General features: G+C 40.8%; 1 protein-coding gene across 1 annotated transcript; it reads left to right on the plus strand.

Moving 5' to 3' along the window:
• The first annotated feature begins 2,945 nt into the window (after positions 1-2,945).
• On the plus strand, positions 2,946-16,065 carry LOC150039686 (zinc finger protein 556-like). Its single transcript, XM_090327663.1, has 7 exons — positions 2,946-3,137; positions 6,712-6,772; positions 7,012-7,133; positions 14,178-14,304; positions 14,499-14,559; positions 15,056-15,369; positions 15,824-16,065. The coding sequence occupies exons 2-7, from the start codon at positions 6,763-6,765 to the stop codon at positions 16,063-16,065; spliced, it is 876 nt and encodes a 291-aa protein (XP_090183789.1). The 5' UTR covers positions 2,946-3,137; positions 6,712-6,762.
• The last annotated feature ends 3,827 nt before the right edge of the window (positions 16,066-19,892 follow it).

A 19,892-nucleotide genomic window follows, 5' to 3' on the forward strand; every position in this document is an offset into this window, starting at 1 on the left:
CAAGGACAGTGCTCAGACCCTCAGCTCAAGCCCAGGAATGGCAAAAAAAAATTTTAAAAGATGAAAATTTATCCAAGTTTTCAAGATAGACAAGCCTTGTTTGTTACAGTTTTAGGTATAGAATATTAACATTTGCATCTAAGCTCTGTTCTTGGGCACCTCATTCCTGTAATTCTAGCTAGTCAGTAGACTAAGAGCTGAGGATGGTGGTTTGAAGCCAGGCCACGCAGGAACGTCCATAGTTAACCAGTGAAAAGTGGAGGAGAATGGCTCAAATGGTAGAGCACAACCTTTAAGTTAAAAGCTACAAGGCAGCACTTAGAGACTGAGGTTGTGTCTGTGCCAGTACAGTCCCCCAAAAGGCCACCATAAAATACAAATTGTATGGCATCTGCTTACTATAGGAATGTCACACTCATGATCCTTCTGCCTCCAGAGTAGCTGAGATTAAAAGCATGTACCATCATACTCAGTTTCTCCTTCTTGTCCTTCTTCCTTCCTTCCATTTACTGTGCTTCTTCTTTTGGGACAAGGTCTGAGACAAAGAGAGCCTAGTTGGGCTTAAATTCCAGATCTTTCTGTCTCAGCCCTCTGGGAGCTGTTATTACACATAAGCTTCACCATAGCTGACATATTATTGTTTCCTACCATAGTAAAGTTTTTGCATTTTTTACGAACACTGCAGAATGCACCATTTCATATAAAATTTGTTTGTTCTGAGATACTTACATTAATTACATAAACACTCTGCATTATTTTCTTGGTTTTTATTTTTTTCCTTGTTACACTTAGTGAAGTTTGAACTCAGAGGCTTGTGCTTGCCAGGTAGTTTGGGGTTGATTTTATTTTAACCATTGAGCCATACCTCTTGTTAGCTTTGTGCTGTGATTGTCTGAATAGGGCGTCCTTTATCCCAAGCCGTCCTGGACTTCTATCCCCCTATTTATGCTTCTCACAGAACTGGAATGACAGCATGTCCAGCTTTTTATTGTTGAGATGAGGGATTGTGAGTACTTGGCTTAGTCTGGCCCTGGACAATGATATTATCAATTCCAGTCTCCTGAGTCACTAGAATTAGAGGTGTGAGCCACTGAGCCTGGGCTACACATTCTATGGAAGTCTTTCTTCAGATGCATTTATTTTTCTGAGGGAAATGTCTGGAATATAAGTGCTAGCTCATAAAACGTAAGTGTAAATTTTATGAAAATGTCAGATTTTTTCCCCAACAATGTATCTAAAATAATGTAGAAGTGTTAAAATTGCTCTGTATCCTTGATGATCCCATGTGTTTTGGGCTTCTTAAATTTAATTTCTCAGGCTAAAAGTGTAGTGGTTTTGGCCTTTCATTTTAATTGTTGATGATGTACATTTATTCTACACTTCCTCCGGGGCTTCATCAAAATTCAAGTCATAAGAAGCCCTGTATATATAGTAATTATATTATGAATATACATGAATATAATATGAATACATGGAGCTATTGGGTTAGTAGTTTGGTCATAAAATCTGAAACCAAAAAGTATGAAATATTCAGAACTGGTAAATCCAGAGAACAGAATGCTTTCCTGGGTAGGAGCAGGGAATTAGTTTGTCCAAAAGATTGTAAATGATATAGCATTTGAATTAAGGATTACTCCTTGACAAAAGAATGTAGCTTCATCATGTACATACTGTGTATGAAGCCTTTGCCTTCAGGTCTCAGCGTCAATTTAAAGACAAAAAGAAAAATAGCATTTTTATACCAATAATACATTTACATTGTCATTTTTTCCACAGGTGCAAATGGTGCACAAAATGCCCTTGGCACCAGAGATCTAATTGCACCATCTAATATATTTATGAACACTACTAGAACTATGTTACTGAGATAAAAACCTCAGTCTAGTTGTTTTTTTTTTCTGTGTTGATCTTTTGCTCAATGGCAAGACATATGTATAAAGATTTTCTTTGAGCTAGGCACCAGGGACTCATGCCTGGAATCGTAGCTACTCAGGAAGCTGAGATCTGAGGATCAGATTGAAGCCAGTAGTGGCAGCAAAGAATCAGAAGTGGAGCTATGACTCAAGTGGTAGAACATTAGCCTTGATTGAAAAAAGGGAAAGGATAACATTTAGACCCCATGTTTACGGGCTAGTACTGTGTTAGAAAACAGGAGCAGGCAAGTTTGCATTTCAATGTAATATGCTTTTTCGCCTTTCTTAAGTAAGCAGATTTAAAAACATAGAAAAGTGTTATTAGTGAAGAGACTAATTCTCAGCAGTGCTATTAATTGAAACAAAAGGAAAGATCAATGTATAGGAATGTAGGGTTATGTACTTTCTTCAGCAATAGATATTTGAATGTCCTAAGTAAAAAGACTGTGATTAACTCAAGATACTTGAGCCTAGTTTTAGAGACTCTGGGTTAGAAAGGTCAAGTATTTATTTTTTTCTTTTAATTGTTACGTAGCATTTCACAGAAAAATTCTGAAGCAATGAATAGTGATGAATATAAAGATAAAAACTAGTCATAGAAAATGTCACCATACAAAAAGTTTCAAAATTATCTCCTAGACTTCCATAGCCAGTTAGATTGCTGATGTCTTTGAATATTAATATGATCAGATAATTCCTTCCTGAATATAAGTACCTATGTGTAGATATGATTATACAATCTATCATCTATAAGTCTGTCTTTTCTATCTGTCATTTATGTACTTCCTGGTATTGGAATTGGGGCTTGAACTCAGGACTTGTCCTCCTGTTTTGATTTTATTCCCAATAAATTCCTAGTTGAACTATGCACCCTAGCTATCACTCTGTGTGTCAGGAAGTTGTGACGGGACATAGGTGCTTGGATTCCTGGTCAATGGCTCTACATCTTAAAAAGACATACTGGCCATACAAGTCGTGTATCAGCCCCTGTATTCATGATCTTGCATGTCATATACATGTTTCTCACATTTTCCTGTCCCATTCCTGCTAAGAGAGGAAGTTCAAGCATCTTGTCAGAATGTGATCCCCACATCTCCCACTGGCTCATTGTTCATCCCATTATTCTGCAGACTCCTTGCTTAGTTCTTTTGAAGAAGTGTGCTGCTCAGTCCTCTGAGGCTGAAAAGCTAAGGATACAAACTCCAGTGAAGGCACGAGGGCAAGGTAAGTAGTCCAATTTACTTCTAAAAAGTCATTTAACGGAAATTTTCTCAACAGATTTACTGTTACGTTAAATGGTCAATCAAAATGATAGCTAATAAAGGTAAGCTTAGAAGTAGATCCACAGAATAATTAAAGTAGTACACTGCATTTGCCTTTTTCATTACAGTTCAAAAGTGACCTTGTGAATTGATAATTTTTTAAGTCATCAAGCTCTCTGAACAGGATCAGTGGAGCAAGCCACAGAATGGGGCTACGTAATGAGTTTCACTATCCACTCCTGCTCCTGGCCTTACTGTTTACTTTTTTTTTTTTTTACCAGTGCTGGGCTTGAGCTCAGGGCCTAAGCACTGTCCTTGGATTTTCTCAAGGCTAGAACTCTACCACTTGAGTCTCAGCACCAATTCTGGCTTTGATCTATGTATGTGTTACTGAGCATTCGAACTAGGGTCTTCACGCAAGCTAGGCAAGCACTCTACCACTATGCCAAACTCATGCCCCCACCCCTACTGTTTCTTTTTATCCTGTTGCTTCAATTGCACCCAATAAATTAGCCACCAAAATGGTTCCATGCACTTATCTTGGGTAAGCTTCTGTATATATTCAAGTGATGAAGATCTGGGTCACTGAAGTAATTCCTGCTAGGCCCGGGAGCATGGCCTAGTGGTAGCCTTGTTGCCTCGCTTGCATGAGGTCTTGGGATAGATTCCTTAGGACCCCATATACAAAAAATGCTGGAAGTGGTGCTGTGGTGGCTCAACTGGTATTGCTCTAGCCTTGAGAAAGCCAAAGGTCAGTGTTCAGGCCCTGAATTCAAGTCCCAGGACTGGCAAAAAAAAAAAAGAATTTTGCTCTTGGTTACTTTGAATACTTGAAGATTTGCACTTTTGCTTCTTTAAGGATCAAATTTTCTTTTGCTCTAAATACCATGATTTATCTGATTTTAGTAGGTGAGACTGATAAAAGATAATGGTTTTCTCGGCAGGACATGACTCAGTCTAATGCAGCAGAAGGGCAAGACATGTGTGAGAGAACATAACCTTTTGTGTGTTTATTATTTACATTCTATCTTCTCCTATAAGGGGTCTTTGTATTTTCAATAATATAGCCAAAGGAATTTATCTCGCAGGTTACTCTAAACAATCAGTGGGACAAAGCATTAAGTGCTCTATAATTCATTTCATAAGTATGAATATTGGGACACTCCTTAGAAATGTCAATATCTTATATTCAATATGATACGGATTTCAGACTTGTTTTATGATATTGGTTGTGTGTGTGTGTATGTGTGTGTGTGTGTGTGTGTGTGTGTGTGTGTGAGTGAGTGTGCTCACACGCGCAGGTGTGAGCGCTAAATTCGGGGCCTGACTACTGCCCCTGAGCTTTTTCACTCAGGCTGGTGCTCTATCACTTGTGCCACAGCTGCCCTTCCTGCTTTCTGGTGGATAATTGGAGATAAGAGTCTCACTGATGTTCCTACCTAATCTACCTTTGAACCAGAAACTACACATGTCATCCTCCGGGGTAGCTAGCATTGCAGGCTGCCTGTGTCCCTGGCAACAAGCTAGATGTTGACTTTTGATTATCAGGGTTTTTTTATTGTGATTAATAAGGGTTACATTATATTCACCAGATAAAAGGTGCATAACTTCACAAACATTGATACTCTTTCTCATGACATGGTCCCCATTTCCCTTCCAACCCCCCCCATCTTGATTTCCCCTCTTCCCTATCCAATTTCAAATAACCAATTAAGCACATATAAAATATATCAGATAACAAGGTGAAATATTGTAATAATATGAGATAACCAAGGGATGGCAAAAGAGATGAGTGCCTGGTGCAGGTCTGCCAGGTCCAAGCCCCTAGCCCTGCCTCTAGCAATTCATGCAGACCTCTACCTGAGGGTGGGTGGGGCCTCACCTCTTAAGAGTTTTCAGAAATTTCCTATCCTTCACCACAATTCTAAGGTGCTAACTTTGGACAAAGTTTTACAGCTTACTGGTCATAAGCTACATCTATGTCATACTTATAGTTCTCATCCATGACTCTTTTGGAACCCACCAAACTTCAGTGGACTGACTGTTTTTATTCACCTCAAATATCTTTCCTTTTAGAGAGAAAACAGTCAAACCTTAATTTCCACCAGGTGTGTGAGGATGTTTGTGGGTGTTGAATGAACCTAGAATTGTAACATATACAGAAACATGTTTCCAGAATGAAGGGTTAAGAAGAAAAAAGGGGTTAGCAAGCAGGAACCAATAATCAGAAAGCCTAAGTTAGAACACTGAACCACTTTGTCTCTTGATGCCAACTTTGAAGGAGAAATGGGAGAAAGAAAGACAAAATTGTAAGGATAAACAGATTCTTTTTCTCAATGATTTACTTATATAGATTATTAGTCCTGTTTCTATATACATGACATGTCAAACTCAACTACCATGAAATTTCTTAAATGGACTCACATTTTTGTTTTGTTTTCCTTTTTAGAAAAAAAGAAGGTAAAGATCACATACTTTTCTTCCACTTTCTTCATTTCAATTCTTTTTTGCCAGTCCTGGCCTTAAGCTCAGGCCTAAGCACTGTCCTTGGATTTTTCTCAAGGCTAGAGCTCTACCACTTGAGCCTAAGCACCACTTCTGGCTTTTTCTAAGTATGTGGTACCAAGTAATTGAACCCGGGTCTTCCTGCATGCTAGGCAAGCACTCTACCACTATGCCAAACTCCCGGCCCATTTCAAATTCTTAACTGAAACATTACATGTAACAATAGCTGGTCCTAACTTCTATAAAAGGCTATAACAGTGGCCGGGAGTTTGGCCTAGTGGTAGAGTGCTTGCCTAGCATGCAGGAAGACCCAGGCTGGATTCCGCAGTACTACATTCACAGAAAAAAGCCAGAGGTGGTGATGAAGCTCAAGTGACAGAACTCTAGCCTTGAGAAAGTCCAAGGACAGTGCTCAGTCACTGAGCTCAAGCTCAGAACTGGCAAAAAAAAAAAAGACTAAATCACATTAAGTTTCTTTGCCAACATAGACAGTTACAACAATTCTTTTATAGTTGCCTTAAACATAGGCATGAGAAAAACTTACTGAAGGAATTGAAAAGGAAAAGGAAAACCATAGAGAAAAGAAATGGATGATAAATGTAACAAATAATTTTGAAACACTCAGATCTGAGAGGCAACTATTTAAAAAGCCCCAAAGGACAGAGTGAACACAATCTATTGTTCTAGTCAGCAAAATAAGACAGAAATCTCACACGTAAGAAATACTGTTTTGCATATGCATTTCAAAAGTTTCTGTTAGGAAGTGAGTAGAAGATAGAGATTTTCTTATTCAGGACTTGAGAGCATAGAATAAAGAAACAGATTTCTTATAATCGATTACTTCATGCTGAATGTGCATGAGATTATTAACATGTGCAGTAACTGTTGGTGAATGTAAGACCATGCTCACTCTGGTCTCTCTTTCTTTTTTTTTTTTTTAGTAAGAAATGATTTTATTTGTATGCTTGATAATCACACTCTATAGAACAGGTAACAAAAATAAAACAAAAGCTTTGTTCTTAAAATTCTAGGGCTGAAAGTCATTCTTTGGGAAGAGCTTCAGTGATTCCTCTGAGAAAAGAATGAAGTCTGGTGAGTTGAATGACCGCCTTCCCCAAAAAGTTTTTGTTGTTTTTCAACATGCACACACAGAGAGACACAAAAGGCAATCTAATTCTTTTATATAAATCCCTATCTTCCAGAAACTTATTCCCCCAATTTCATTATCTTTCTGCCTCCCAGTCTTGACTAAAGCATAGGCTAATGTGGTCCTATCTTTACAACCCTTTACTGCTTTATTTATGTATTTATGATTCTTTGCTGCCTTCTAGCCTCAGTGCTGGTAAGAAAGCATCTCACAAATCACGGAGTCCAGGATAAGAGGAGACAATTTAAAACCTCCCAGGAAGATTTTGGGGATATCTGTCTCTCTTGGGGGCTTGGTATTTCAAAGGTCAGTCCTGGGTCTCTCCATTTTGATGACTAATGTTAAATTGTTTTGACTTTTTACAAAAATATTTAGCTATGCTTATTTACATAGTTTCATCCACAGAGCACATAGTAGGCACATATTTGTCGAACAGAATCCTTAGATGGATAAGAAAAAGGGAGACAACCCTCCAAATCTCCTTTCTCCCACATATTAAGAGCCCAATAAGGTTAAAAACTACAACTCAATTTATACAAGCCTCTCTGCATTCCTTTTTTACTTCAAGCTATGTAGCTATGCATTGGTTTCAGAAAGAAAAGGATGACACAACCACACACAATGGGGAAATTCCAGGATCACTAAGAAAACATCATTATCCTAAATCACAAACACTTTCTTTTAATACTGGTTACTACATGGGAGACTGCTTAGAGTGCTGTTGTCTACCCACTTGCACAATTAGTCCCGGAAAGCCATTGCAGAACATGTAGAATCTAAAGATGCCACATCCTGGATTCACAGCTAACCCCTAACAGAAGTCTAAGGACTATGTCAGCACAGAAGCATTAAGTAGTACAAACGTGAGACAAGCGTGCAAGACATATCCCCCCCACCTGATGGTCCTGGGGGTTGGAACCCAAAGAGGCTTATGCTTGCTAAACTGGTCCACTACCACTCACCAGCCCAATTTTATTTTATTTTATTATTTTTATTTTAAGATAGGGTCTCCCAATGTGTATAGCCCGGGCTAGCCTTTACCTCTGAACCTTCCTACTTAAGCCTCCGAAGTGCTGGGATTGTATCACCATACCTGTCTTTGGAAGACATTTTTTTTTATTTGTTGATTTTTGGGTTTCTTTTTCCCATCTTGGGGCTTGAACTCAGGACCTGAGCACTATCCTTGGAGTTTCTCAAGACTAGAGCCCTACCACTTGAGCCACAGCACCACTTCCAGCTTTTCTGTTTTGTATGTGGTACCCAGGAATCCAATCCGGGTCTTCCTGCATGCTAGGCAAGCACTCTACCACTAGGCCAAACGGGCCCTGGAAGATATTTTTTAAAATAACATTTGACATCAAGCATCACGACTGAAACTTCCTAGACCATCAGCAATCATTTGGCAACGGTGATAAAAAGAAACTGTGAGTGGGGTTGACAAGTTCTGCGTTCTGCATTTCTTTAACTTGATTTATACTAGGCCCCACCCTTAAAGTTCTCTTCTAATTATCACACAACCCATTACCTCTCCATTCATTCTGAGTCTCATAAAGTCTTCCTACGGCAGAAAAACAAATACATGTATGTATATACATGGGGCTAGTAGAACCTGTTTCAGGATGGCTGGGTTTTGTCCCCAATAGGACCCAATTCCCCCAGGACCCCCAAAAGGCAGCAAAGAGAATGCACTTGGGAGTGGCCCAGAGGCAAAGAAGCAGGTCTTTTTTTGTTTGTTTGTTCATTCTGGCGGCAAGGTCACTCAGGCTCTGACCGCATTGGGGTGTTCGAAGGTCTCCAGGTGCCTCAGCACCGCCACCTCGCGGATGGTGGAGAGCGGCATGCCCTCCTCGCCCGTCTGCACCCGCACGCGCTTCAGTGCCACGAACCGACCCCCGTTCTTCAGGTCGCGGGCCTTGAACACCTTGCCATAGGCGCCCTCCCCGATCTCTGCCACGCACTCGTACTGCTGGTCCGCTCGGCTCATCCCTTCCTTCTCCATGCCGCCCTGCGCTGCATCGCTGGGGCCGGTGGGGGTGCGCTCGCCGGCTGGAGCCTTCGCTCCCTGGGTTCCGCTGGCCTTCGCCCTGCCCGCTCCGGTGCTCCGGTGCCTCGGCTGCCCGGATTCTTGTGGCCGCCGAGACTGGATGGAGCGACCTCCCCGCCAGCTCGCCTGGCTCCACTGTGATGAGGCCGCTGCGAAACTCCGCCTGCGGATTCGCCGCACTGCTGCTGCCTGAGAGGAGCAAACCCCTGATCCCTCCTCTTCCCTCCCCGAAGCGAAGTGTCTACCCCGACACCAAGGCAATCACATACTCTGCCGGGGCGCGCCTCCTTCAGCAGTCTGAGAACCTGCGGGGCCCAGCGGCTCTGGGCCTCCTGAGGACGGCAGCGAGTGTCAGTCCGTGTCCGCACATGTCCTGGGCGCGCTGAGCAGGTAAGGAGACTGGGGAGCCGGCGTCCCCGCTCCCTCCCCCGAGGGGGTGGGCACAGAGGCGGAGGGCGGAGGGACAGCGGAGGGCGCCGCCCGAGCTGCACTGGGGGCGGTCTGGGGCCTTGGGGCTCCGGCCGGGGCTTGGGGGCCCGAAGTGGGGAGGCTGCCAGGGCGGTCGCCCAGCGCACCAGGGGAGGGGACCCGAAAGCTGACTTCGCTCAGACTTACCCTGCCGCTGGACCCGGGGGCCTCTGGGGCGGCGGGGTGGCCAGCAAGTGTTGGTCTCTCTTTCTAATGTAATCTTTCTCTCTATCCACATTGGCCAAAAGATGAATTACGTAGACATTCTTTATACTTTGTGAACACATCTTGTCTAGACAGCACTCTAGTGGTAGAGTGCTTGCCTAGCATGCATGAAGCCCTGGGTTCAATTCCTCAGTGCAACATACATAGAAAAAGTCAGAAGTGGTACTGTGGCTTAAGTGGCAGATTCCTAGCCCTGACCAAAAACTGTCCAAAGACAGTGCCCAGGTCCTGAGTTCAAGCCCTAGGAATGGCAGACAAAAGAAAAAGGGAAAAAAAGAAAAGTAACTTGTCTATGTTGTTTCCTTGTCAGAGTAACAGTGACTTCATAGAATGAATGACAGAGTTCCTTTCTTTCCATGTAGTGGGACATTATTGATACTTCTTTTAGTCTGGAAGAATTCTATAGTGAATCTCTTCATTCCAGGGCTTTTCATTACCTTGGCACTGTTACTTCTAGCAGTGAGGGGTTCAGGTGGTCTCCCTGCAGTTTCAGTTCTCTCAGATCTCACCCATGTAGGGGGAGGGGGGCCACCTGCTGCCATATGTGTTGCTGATTGCTTTCAGTCCCATCTAGCAGCCAGCACCCAGGGGCAGCAGATAGATCCTGAGTGCTGCTGACTCTCTTCCTTCCAAAGGCTTGGATGATTCTCCTCCAGGGATCCCAGTCCACTGATCAGAAGGCACACCACTGTCCAGCATCTTGGAGCTGCTTTCATTTATCAGCTTTCAGAGGTCCTAGAACCTGGCCCCTGTTTCACTATGGAAACACTTTTCTTTATTGCCTAGGAAACACTTAGCTTTAATTTTTTAATCTATAAGTATACATATATATATATTATATTTTTTTCAGAGCTGAGGACCAAACTTAAGGCCTTATACTTGCTAGGAAAGTGCTCTTCCACAGAGTCAAACTGCCAACTCCTTAAGAGGCTCTTAAGCAGGGGCTTCCAAGCTATTCCCATTGGATCTTTCAGCTCACCCAAGTCAAAACTCGTTCGTGTTTACTACTGGTTCTGGAAGCCATTTCCCCATTGGACAGTACATGTACACTGTGACAGAGTGTGCCAGACTCAGAGCTTCAGAATCGAACCTGGGCCTTGTTGGATGCTAGACAAGCACTCAACCACTGGGCAAAACTCCCAGCTGTAATATTTATTTACTATTTTTTCTTGCCAGTCCTGGTGCTTGAACTCAGGGCCTGGCACTGTCCTTGGGCTATTTCAAGGCCAACACTCTACCACTTGAACCACAGCACCACTTCTGGCTTTTTCTGTTTATGTGGTAATGAGAAATCAAACCCAGGGCTTCGTGCATGCTAGGCAAGTACTCTGCCACTAGGCCATGCTCCCTTTCTTTCTTCCTTTCTTCAATGCAAATCCTGGGTCTTAGATTCAGGGCAGTGTTCCTTGTTTTTTTTCACTCAAAGCTGATTCTCTACCACTTATTCCTCCCACTTCCAGATTTTTGCTGGTCAATTGAAAATCAGAGTCTCACGGACTGGCCTGTTTATCCTGGACTTGTGACATGATCCTCACATGTCAGTCTCCCGAGTAACTAGGATTTTTGGCATGATCTACTAACCCCAGCCCCATGAATCCTTTTAGCCATGTCTTCTTCAGACACTGTGCTGAGGTCTCTTAAGACTCCTGGAACTGAGATTGCTCCTGTTTTCAATAGCTTCAAGTACTTAAGTCTTGGACAGAAGGCCCTCTTCCAAGATAATGCTTTCTTCAGCTTTCTGCAATATGAGAAGCTAGATTGTCTTATCCTTTGCTGATGTGTCATGTGTCCCATGCTGGGAGAGTCACTACCCTGCCAGGTCCAAACACTGTAATTAGGCTCCAAATAGAAGTCACTTCATTAACTAGGTCTGTCACCATATTACCTTGTGATGAGGATGGGGCCTCTAGACTCACTTCCCGTGCAGCCAGGGCTAGAGTTTCAGTCTCTTAGTTTCTACTGTCACATTCCTGTGTACATGCTCTCCCTTGTCCTGTCTGCTTTTCATAGGTCCTGGAGCCCTTGCTTTCCCCTTAGAACTTTTTTTTTTTTATTTTGTCGGTAGTGAAGCTTAACCTGAGCTTTTCCACTCAAGGATATTCTTTAAGTCATAGCTTCCCTTCAGGCATTTTTGGTGATTAATTGGAGATCGAGTCTCACAGAGTTTCTTTCCCTGCCTGACTTGGAACTGTGATCCTCAGATCTCAGCCTCCTGGTAGCTTGGTTATAGCTATGAGGTGGTAGCACCTGGCCTTCTATTTTTAATTGTGTCTCTGTATGATTACACACTGAACACTATTCTTTTACTTTTGACCCTTGAAAGTTCCAAAAGCAAATGCTGAAGTTGTTCCAGATGAAATCCTAGGATCTTTTTTGCCTTTGTAGGTTTCACACATGTATGAGGTTAGAGACAGCCTGCTTCCTCATTTATTAAGGTGGTCCTGATGTGGGGGCCATTTAAGATGACTTTTCAAAACACATATATATGCGAGAGAAACAAATCCACATTACATTTTCTGGATATTAAAAAGATGGCACATGATTCACAGGACTACAGTCATTTACCACAGTGAGACCAAAGGAGGACATTTTTAGGAGAGGAACATGAAGGGGCAATGCCTCTGTGCATCAGATCATATAAAATAATGCTTATCTAAATGAACTCCAGCATGTGGAAATGGGGATTCTTTTTTCTTTCTTGTTGTTTTCTTTTCATCTTCTTTCTTTATGTATATATGTCTTTACCAGGTTAAGGAGAAACAGAAATGGCCAGGCAAACAGTGAATAAATGTAACAGTGGCATGTTTAACTATAATGAAAATGAACTAAGAACTTGTGGATTGGGATGAAAAGGCAAGGGATAACATTGTCCAAAAAGAAATGTATTTAGTCCTTGACTGATATAACCATGGTCTCCTGTACATCATCTTTACAATAATAACATTTTGAAAAGATGGCATATAGAGCCTGGACTTTAGCTTAGTGGTAGAATGCTTGTCTAGCATGCACAAAGTCTGGGGTTCAATTCCTTGGTATCACTAAATAGAAAAAAACTTGAAGTGGTGTTGTGGCTGAAGTGGTACAGCTGTAGCCTTGAAAAAGTCCAAGGACAGTGCTCAGGCACTGAGTTCAAACCCCAGGACTGGCCAAATTAAAAAAACGTGGCATATGTCCCGATGCCAATGGCTCAGATCTTTAATTTTAGCCAATCAAGTTAGTAAAGTGTGCATCATTTTCAATTTTATTCATGCATAACTAAAGGTATGTAAGGTTTTAATACGTTTTACTTTGTGATTGTGAGTCAGTCCCAGGGAAATTTGTTTATATGTACAAAATTATCTTGACTAGCTAGTCATTCCTGTGTATTTGGTTTTTTTCTTTTATTTATTTATTTTGCCAATCCGTGGCTTGATCTCAGGGCCTGAGCACTGTCCTTGGCTATAGCTCTTCTACCACTTGAGCCTCACCACCATTTCTGGATTTTTCCTATGTACGTGGTAGTGAGGAATTGAACCCGGGTCTTCGTGCATGCTAGGCAAGCACTCTACCACTAGGCCAAACTCCTGGCCCCTCCTTGTGTATTTTTATATAGTTTCATTCATTAGTGTACTGAACATATTAATCCTTTGTTTTGACTTGTATTGCACCTAATTTTCTTTTGTCTCCCTTAGTTTACACATATTAAACTCCTCCATGTGTTGGGTAATATTATTACAGACAAGGTTTTATTGGCTACAATACTTTGCGACAAAAGTGTTAGGCCATAAGTCTGGAGCTGGGCCAGATGTCCATTAGCTCATTCCTGCAATCCTATCTACTCAAAAGATGGAAATCTAAGGACTAGAGTTCAAAGCTAGCCTAAGTAGGAAAGTTTATGGGTCTCCTTTCACCACTTAACCAAAACATGACTAGAGGCTGTGCTGTAGCTCATGAGGTAGAGCACTCACCTTGAAGAAAAAAGCTACATGACAGTGTTCAGGCTGTGAGTTGAAGCCCTGACAAAAATACACGAGTCTGAAACAAATTATTCAGCCCTTGCTGACCTTGAACTTCAGATTGTGCTACATCATCCTCTCCATGCTTTAAATTTTAGGCCTTTGCCATTATGTAGGGGAACGTGTTCTACTTTTAGCTTTCCTGTTTCAAGACAATTTAATTAATGTCTCTGATAAAAAGAAATGAAGTACATGTTTCCCAATAGATGTCAGATTGTAGACTTGCTCTTACTGTGTGCTATCTACTGTGTCCTGAATGAATTTATGTTTTATCCTAGTAAGAATTCATGTCCCCTCCTTTGATCTATTTTGCCAGTCACTTTGTAGAATATCATCTAAACAAATTCAAAGTTCTTTTGTTCTTCCTCTGTTACATCATATTTTCCCGTTTAGCTCTTTCTTCCTTTCTCAGGTTTAAGGAGTGCTAGAATTGTGGGTTTGTGGGGAGGAAAAAGTAACAAAGAACTATGTGAGAAGTACCATGTAGAAAAGATGTCTGGTGAGTATTTAATAATTGATATATAGACAACATAAGGTATCCTTTTGAAAAAAAAATAAGATGAGACTCATTTCTGTGACTTTAACTCTTGCTTTGGAATTCTTTGTGGAATATTTTAGGAGACTGTGAACTTTGAGGATGTGGCCATCAATTTTACCCTGGAAGAATGGGCTTTACTGAGTCTTTCTCAAAGGAAGCTCTACCGAGATGTGATGGGGGAAATCATTAGAAATCTGGCCTCTATAAGTAAATATTGCCTTACTTAACCTGTGAGCTGTTCCTGCCCTGAGTGATGCTGCATGATTTGGAATGAAAAACTGAACATGTGGGTGAATAGATAATTATAAATATACTGTGATCACATTATTCATGATGATAGTTGCATTCTTAATATTTTTTATATTGTTGAAAAATCATTGATTTCTATGTTTGCATTTTAGAAAAGAAGAAAGAAAAAGAAAAGACTGAAGTTAACTGCAAAAATCCCAGGGAGGAAGTAAGGTAATTGCACTAACCAGAGATAATACTATGCAGAGTGGCAGGAAATTTTTAAACCAAGCTGCTATACAAATGCACACAGATAGAAATTGATTTTATCTTAGAAAATTTTCCTTTTAAACTGTATACAAATGGAGCTCCAAAACTAGAAAATTCAGGAATCTAAAAAAATATGCCAATATTGGGAGCATTTGGAGGACATCATGAAAGCTCAGGAGACGCTTTCTAATGGTTTCCTAGTTTGCAAGCAGTTCTCAGTTTCTGTGTGTGTGTGTGTGTGTGTGTGTGTGTGTGTGTGTGTGTGTGTGTTTGTTTTTCACAGAACTCAATTTGTAGAGAGAGTGTCTGAACATGAACAGGGCAGTCAGTGTGAAGAAGCCTTCCAACAGGATGTGGAAAGCATTTTGAATAAGAAGACTCTACCTGGAGTAGCACCCTTTAATACCCATGTGTTTGGAGAAACCATCCTTACTCCTTCCCCCATGGGTATGCCTTTCAGAGCTCACACAGGACAGACAGCCTTTGTGAATCAGGAATGGGAGAAAATCCCCACCACTCATAAAGACTGTGGGAGAGCCTGCAGGAAATCCCATCAGGATCAAACTGGCCATAGAATGCACCATGAGGAAAATCCATTTGCAGCTATGCAATGTGAAAACTCCTGCAGCCATTCCTATGTTTTTCACAGACATGAAGAAATCGACACTGAAGTTGAACCCTGCTGTGAATGTCTGCATTGTGGAAGACCCTTCCCTAACTCCACTACCCTTCAGGAGCACAAAAGAACTCCTCCCATGGAGAATCCCTATAAATGTGAGTAATGTGGGAAAACCTTTAGTTTCTCTAGTTATCTTAAAGCACATGAAAGAACTCACACTGGAGAGAAACCCTATGAATGTAGGCAATGTGGAAAAGCATTTGTTTCTAGCAGCACCCTTGGAAAACATAAAAGAGGTCATACTGGAAAGAAACCCTATGGATGCAAGCAATGTGGGAAAACCTTTCTTTTCTCTAGTTATTTTAAAGCACATGAAAGAACTCACACTGGAGAGAAACCCTACGAATGTAAGCAATGTGGGAAAGCATTTATTTCTAGCAGCACCCTCGGAAGACATGAAAGAGATCATATTGGAAAGAAATCCTATGGATGCAAGCAATGTTGGAAAACCTTCCCTTCCTCTCATTACCTTAAAGCACATGAAAGAATTCACACTGGAGAGAAACCCTATGAGTGTAAGCAATGTGGAAAAACATTTGCTTTTTCCAGTGACCTTCGAAGACATGAAAGACTTCACACTGGTGAGAAGTCCTATAGATGACTGCAGTGCGGGAAAACATTCATTCTTCCTTATTACTTTGAAAGACATGAAAGAATTCACTCTGGAGAGAAACCTCATGGATGCAAGCAATGTGGAAAAACATTTGTTTTTTCTAGTGACCTTCGAAAACATGAAAAATCTCATGCTAGAAGCAAACCCCAAACCCTGTGGATGTAAACCATGTGGGTAAACCTACTCTTCCTCTAGATCCCTTGAAGTACATGAAAGAATTCACACTGCAGAGAAACACTGCACACGTGCGTAGTGTGGGAAAACTTTTGCTTTCTCCTCTCTACTTCGAAAACATTAACAAATTCATACTGGAATGAAACCGTATGAATGTAAACAGTATGGGAAAGCATTTGTTCTTCCCTATCATCTTCAAAGCCATGAAAATATACACTCCAGAGAAACTGTATGAATGTAAGCAGTGTAGAAAAACATTTGTTCTTATTGTCTGGGAATCTAAAGTTCCAGAGTTCTAGGCATGTGTTCTCTGCCTCTGGCTTATTTTGCTCTTTTGAGACAGCCTCTCACTGTTAGTGTAGTCCTGGGTAGCTTAGAGCTAGTGATTTTTCTTTAAGAGGAGAAACTGTTTCCTGTGTATCCTTACAGTTGCCATTACTATTTCAGATCCTGAGATGAGGAGAGCTATAGGCATAGACTGATCGTTTTCAATAATGATAAACCAACCCAGGAATAGTGCCCAATGAACCTCTGTGCCCTGAGATTTAGGAGCATGGCTGGCTGGCTGTTGAAGTACAGGCATCTGCCAAGTCTCCAGCTAAGGATGGGATTCCTGGGGTTTCCAGAAGAAAGTGGACAAACACCAGCAGCCTGCCTGGAAGATACCAGTCTGGCAGCTGGATGAGGGGTGAATGAGGAGGTTCTCGTAGGAATGTGCCTCAATCTTTTATTCACAATGGGTCTCACTGACCCAGGGTGATATGAAACAACAAAAGAAAGCATTAATTTTGTACTACTGAAGATTTAACTTTTCTCTCCGTGTGTGTGTAAGTGTGCATTTGTGTGTGAGTGTGTACGTGCACACACAAGTATGTGTTGAGACTTGAATTTAGGAATTGGGCACTGCTCCTTAGCTTTTGAACTCAGGGCTGTAATTCTACCACTTGAGCCACATCTTCGATTCTGGCATATTTTGCTGGTTAAGTAGTGTTGAAACTTAGACTTTTCTCCCCCAGCTGGCTTTGAACCTCAATCTTCAGATCCTGATTATCTGGCATTACATGTGTGAGCCTCAACCACCGGCTTTTGTTTTATGTCTGAATATGAGGTACCCAAAACCATAAGAAGGAAAAGCATTGACTGTTTCAAAACATGAACAGGCTGGGAGCTGGTGGCTCATATCTGTAATCCTAGCTATGCAGGAGGCTGAGATCTGAGGATGGAGGTTCAAACCCAGCCCTGGCAGGAATGTCATTGAGGGAGGAATTATCTGAATATATTAACATTCAAAGGCATCAGCAAACCATCTGGTTAGTGGTGAATTTTTTGGCTGTTGACAGTTTCTATGTCTAGTTTTTCTTTATAGTCATCTCTAATCATCTAAATTTTTCTATGAAATGTTTGTGTAACAATTAAAAGACAAAGTTAGTACTTGGCTTTTCTAGAAAACCCACTGTCTACAAAAGTAGCCTCACTAATCTTCAGCTAATCTCAATCTTTTAAATTAGACAGTCAAATATCTATTGCTGAAGAAAGAAAGTACATTTAATATATAGCTTCTTTCTCATGATCTTTCAATCTAATGCAGTTAATAGTATTTCTGGGAATTAGTCCCTTTACTAGCAGCACTTCTCTAGGATTTTGAATCAGCTTTCTTAATTAATTAATGTCTGAAAAAGCAGATTACTTTGAAAGGCAAGGTTGCTTTTTTTTTTAACATAGTACTGGGGCTTGAACATAGGGCATAAATATCCTTTCCCTCTTTCCATTCAAAGTTAACACTCTACCACTTGAGTCATAACTCAACTTCTGACTCTGCTGCCAGTACTAGCTTCAAATTGATCCTCAGATGTCTGCCTTCCAAGTAGCTAGGATTACAGGCATGAGTCCCTGGTGCCTGGCTCAAAGAAAACCTTTATGTATCAGACTAGAAATTGTCATCACCAGTCTATGGTGCCAAGGACACATTTTACATCATCTGCATCCTGTAGATGGTAGTGTGATCATGTTATTGGTATAAAATGTTATTTTTTCTTTTACTTTTTGTATTTAATTTGATGCTGAAAATCAAAAGCAAGGACTTCATACACACTATGCACACTATTAATCTATACTTTATTCTCAAGGAGTAATCCTTTATTCAATACCATATAATTTTCAACCTTCTGGACATACTATTTTCCTACTTCCAGCCAAGCAGTAATCTACTCTGGCCACTAGATTTAGCAGTTCTGAACATTTCATATTTTTGGCTTCAGACTATCAAATTCCCCAAACTATTAACCCATTAGCTTCATATTAATACTGTATATCCTATATGTACAGGGTTCATTTGATTACCTTGGTTTTTAAGAAGCTCATTATTAATGTAGAATAAATGTAAGCCATCATCAATTAAAATGTAAGGCTCAAACCACTATACTTCTAGCATGAGAGATAAAATTTAAAAAGCAAACAGTACATGTTATCTCCAAGTATACAGAGCAATTGGAATGCTCACACATTATTTTGGGGAGGGTCAAATGATATGTTGGGGGAATATATGACATTTTCATAAAATTAGCATTTATGTTTTTTGTACTAGTAATTCCATCACAGTATTTCCCTGAGAAAATGAAAAAATATCTATCTATCTATCTATCTATCTATCTATCTATCTATCTATCGAATGTGTAGCCAGGGTCAGCGGATTATACCTATAATCCTAGCTACTCAGGAGGCTGAGATTGAGAGTATCACAGTCCAAGGCTAGAGCAAGCGAAGTGTAACCCTAATTGCAATAATTAAAAGCAGGACATGATGACTCATGCCTGTCATCCCAATTCTGTGAGAACCATAAATATGGAGATAGAGGTCCTGGATGGCCTGGGATAAAGGAAGGCCTATTTAAACAATAACAGAAGCAAAAATGGCTAGGGGTATGGATCAACTGCTTAAAAAAAATCACTCCCAAACCTTGGTTGGCAAGCACAAGCCTCTGAGTTCAAACCCCACTAAGGAAACTAAAGAGAGAGATAGAGACAGACAGACACCAGGAAAAAGAAATTATCTGAATTATCCATAACAGTATTGGATCTTGTATTGGATTGGGAAAGACTTATCCATTTCTTTCTGAACAACATTCCATTCACTGGTTCTCTTTCACATTTGAAAATGACACTCATTTGTCATTTAAAACTGATTTAATTCCTGATTTAAGCAATCATGGAAAAATAGACATGCGTGAAGAAATAGGAATTTTTATAAGCAATCTCCTCTGAAAGCAAAAATGGGAAAGGCAAAGGAGTGGAATTTGACATAGTCCACATCCTGCATAGATTATTTTCTTAGAAAGAGCTTCAGGCTGCATGAGCACCTGACTGCAACAACTGCACAGGGTGTGGACCATGGAGTGGTCTTTTCTTCCACTGAAATCATGTTTCAGGACCTCAGTTTCTTCCAACTGCAGGGGCAGCAATGAGAAAACCTCACAGGCCACTATTTGTTATTTTCTATCCAAAAAAGTGTTCAGATAATTTAGTATTTTTTCCATTAGTTTTCCCCTCATTTTCCATGCTAGTGTCTGAAATGTTTTAAGAGTCATATCTCTACTTATGGCTTTTGGGTTTTGGTTTTTGGAGGGCTTTTTTTTGGGGGGGGCTAATGATAATATTATTGAGTTTCCTGTCTGAACTTGCTTCCAATCAGGATCTTTAGTGCCCAATGTCCCAAGTATTAGGTTTACAGATGTGAGACACTAGCAGACAGAAAATATTATTAACCTAATCTAAAATATATTCACAATAAATACAAGTTTTAGGTATGTAGGTATGGACATAGGTAGGTACTTAC

This window comes from Megascapheus bottae, unplaced genomic scaffold (assembly GCF_031878675.1).
Source record: "Megascapheus bottae isolate mThoBot1 unplaced genomic scaffold, mThoBot2.hap1 HAP1_SCAFFOLD_53, whole genome shotgun sequence".
In the NCBI taxonomy this organism is placed as follows: domain Eukaryota; kingdom Metazoa; phylum Chordata; class Mammalia; order Rodentia; family Geomyidae; genus Megascapheus; species Megascapheus bottae.

Bases quoted from the DNA above. Each gene is read 5' to 3' on its own strand.
- LOC150039686 (XM_090327663.1), top strand. The intron at 14,560-15,055 runs GTAATTGCACTA...TATGCCTTTCAG, and splicing joins AATCCCAGGGAGGAAGTAAG to AGCTCACACAGGACAGACAG. The intron at 15,370-15,823 runs GTGAGTAATGTG...TGCTTTTTCCAG, and splicing joins CATGGAGAATCCCTATAAAT to TGACCTTCGAAGACATGAAA.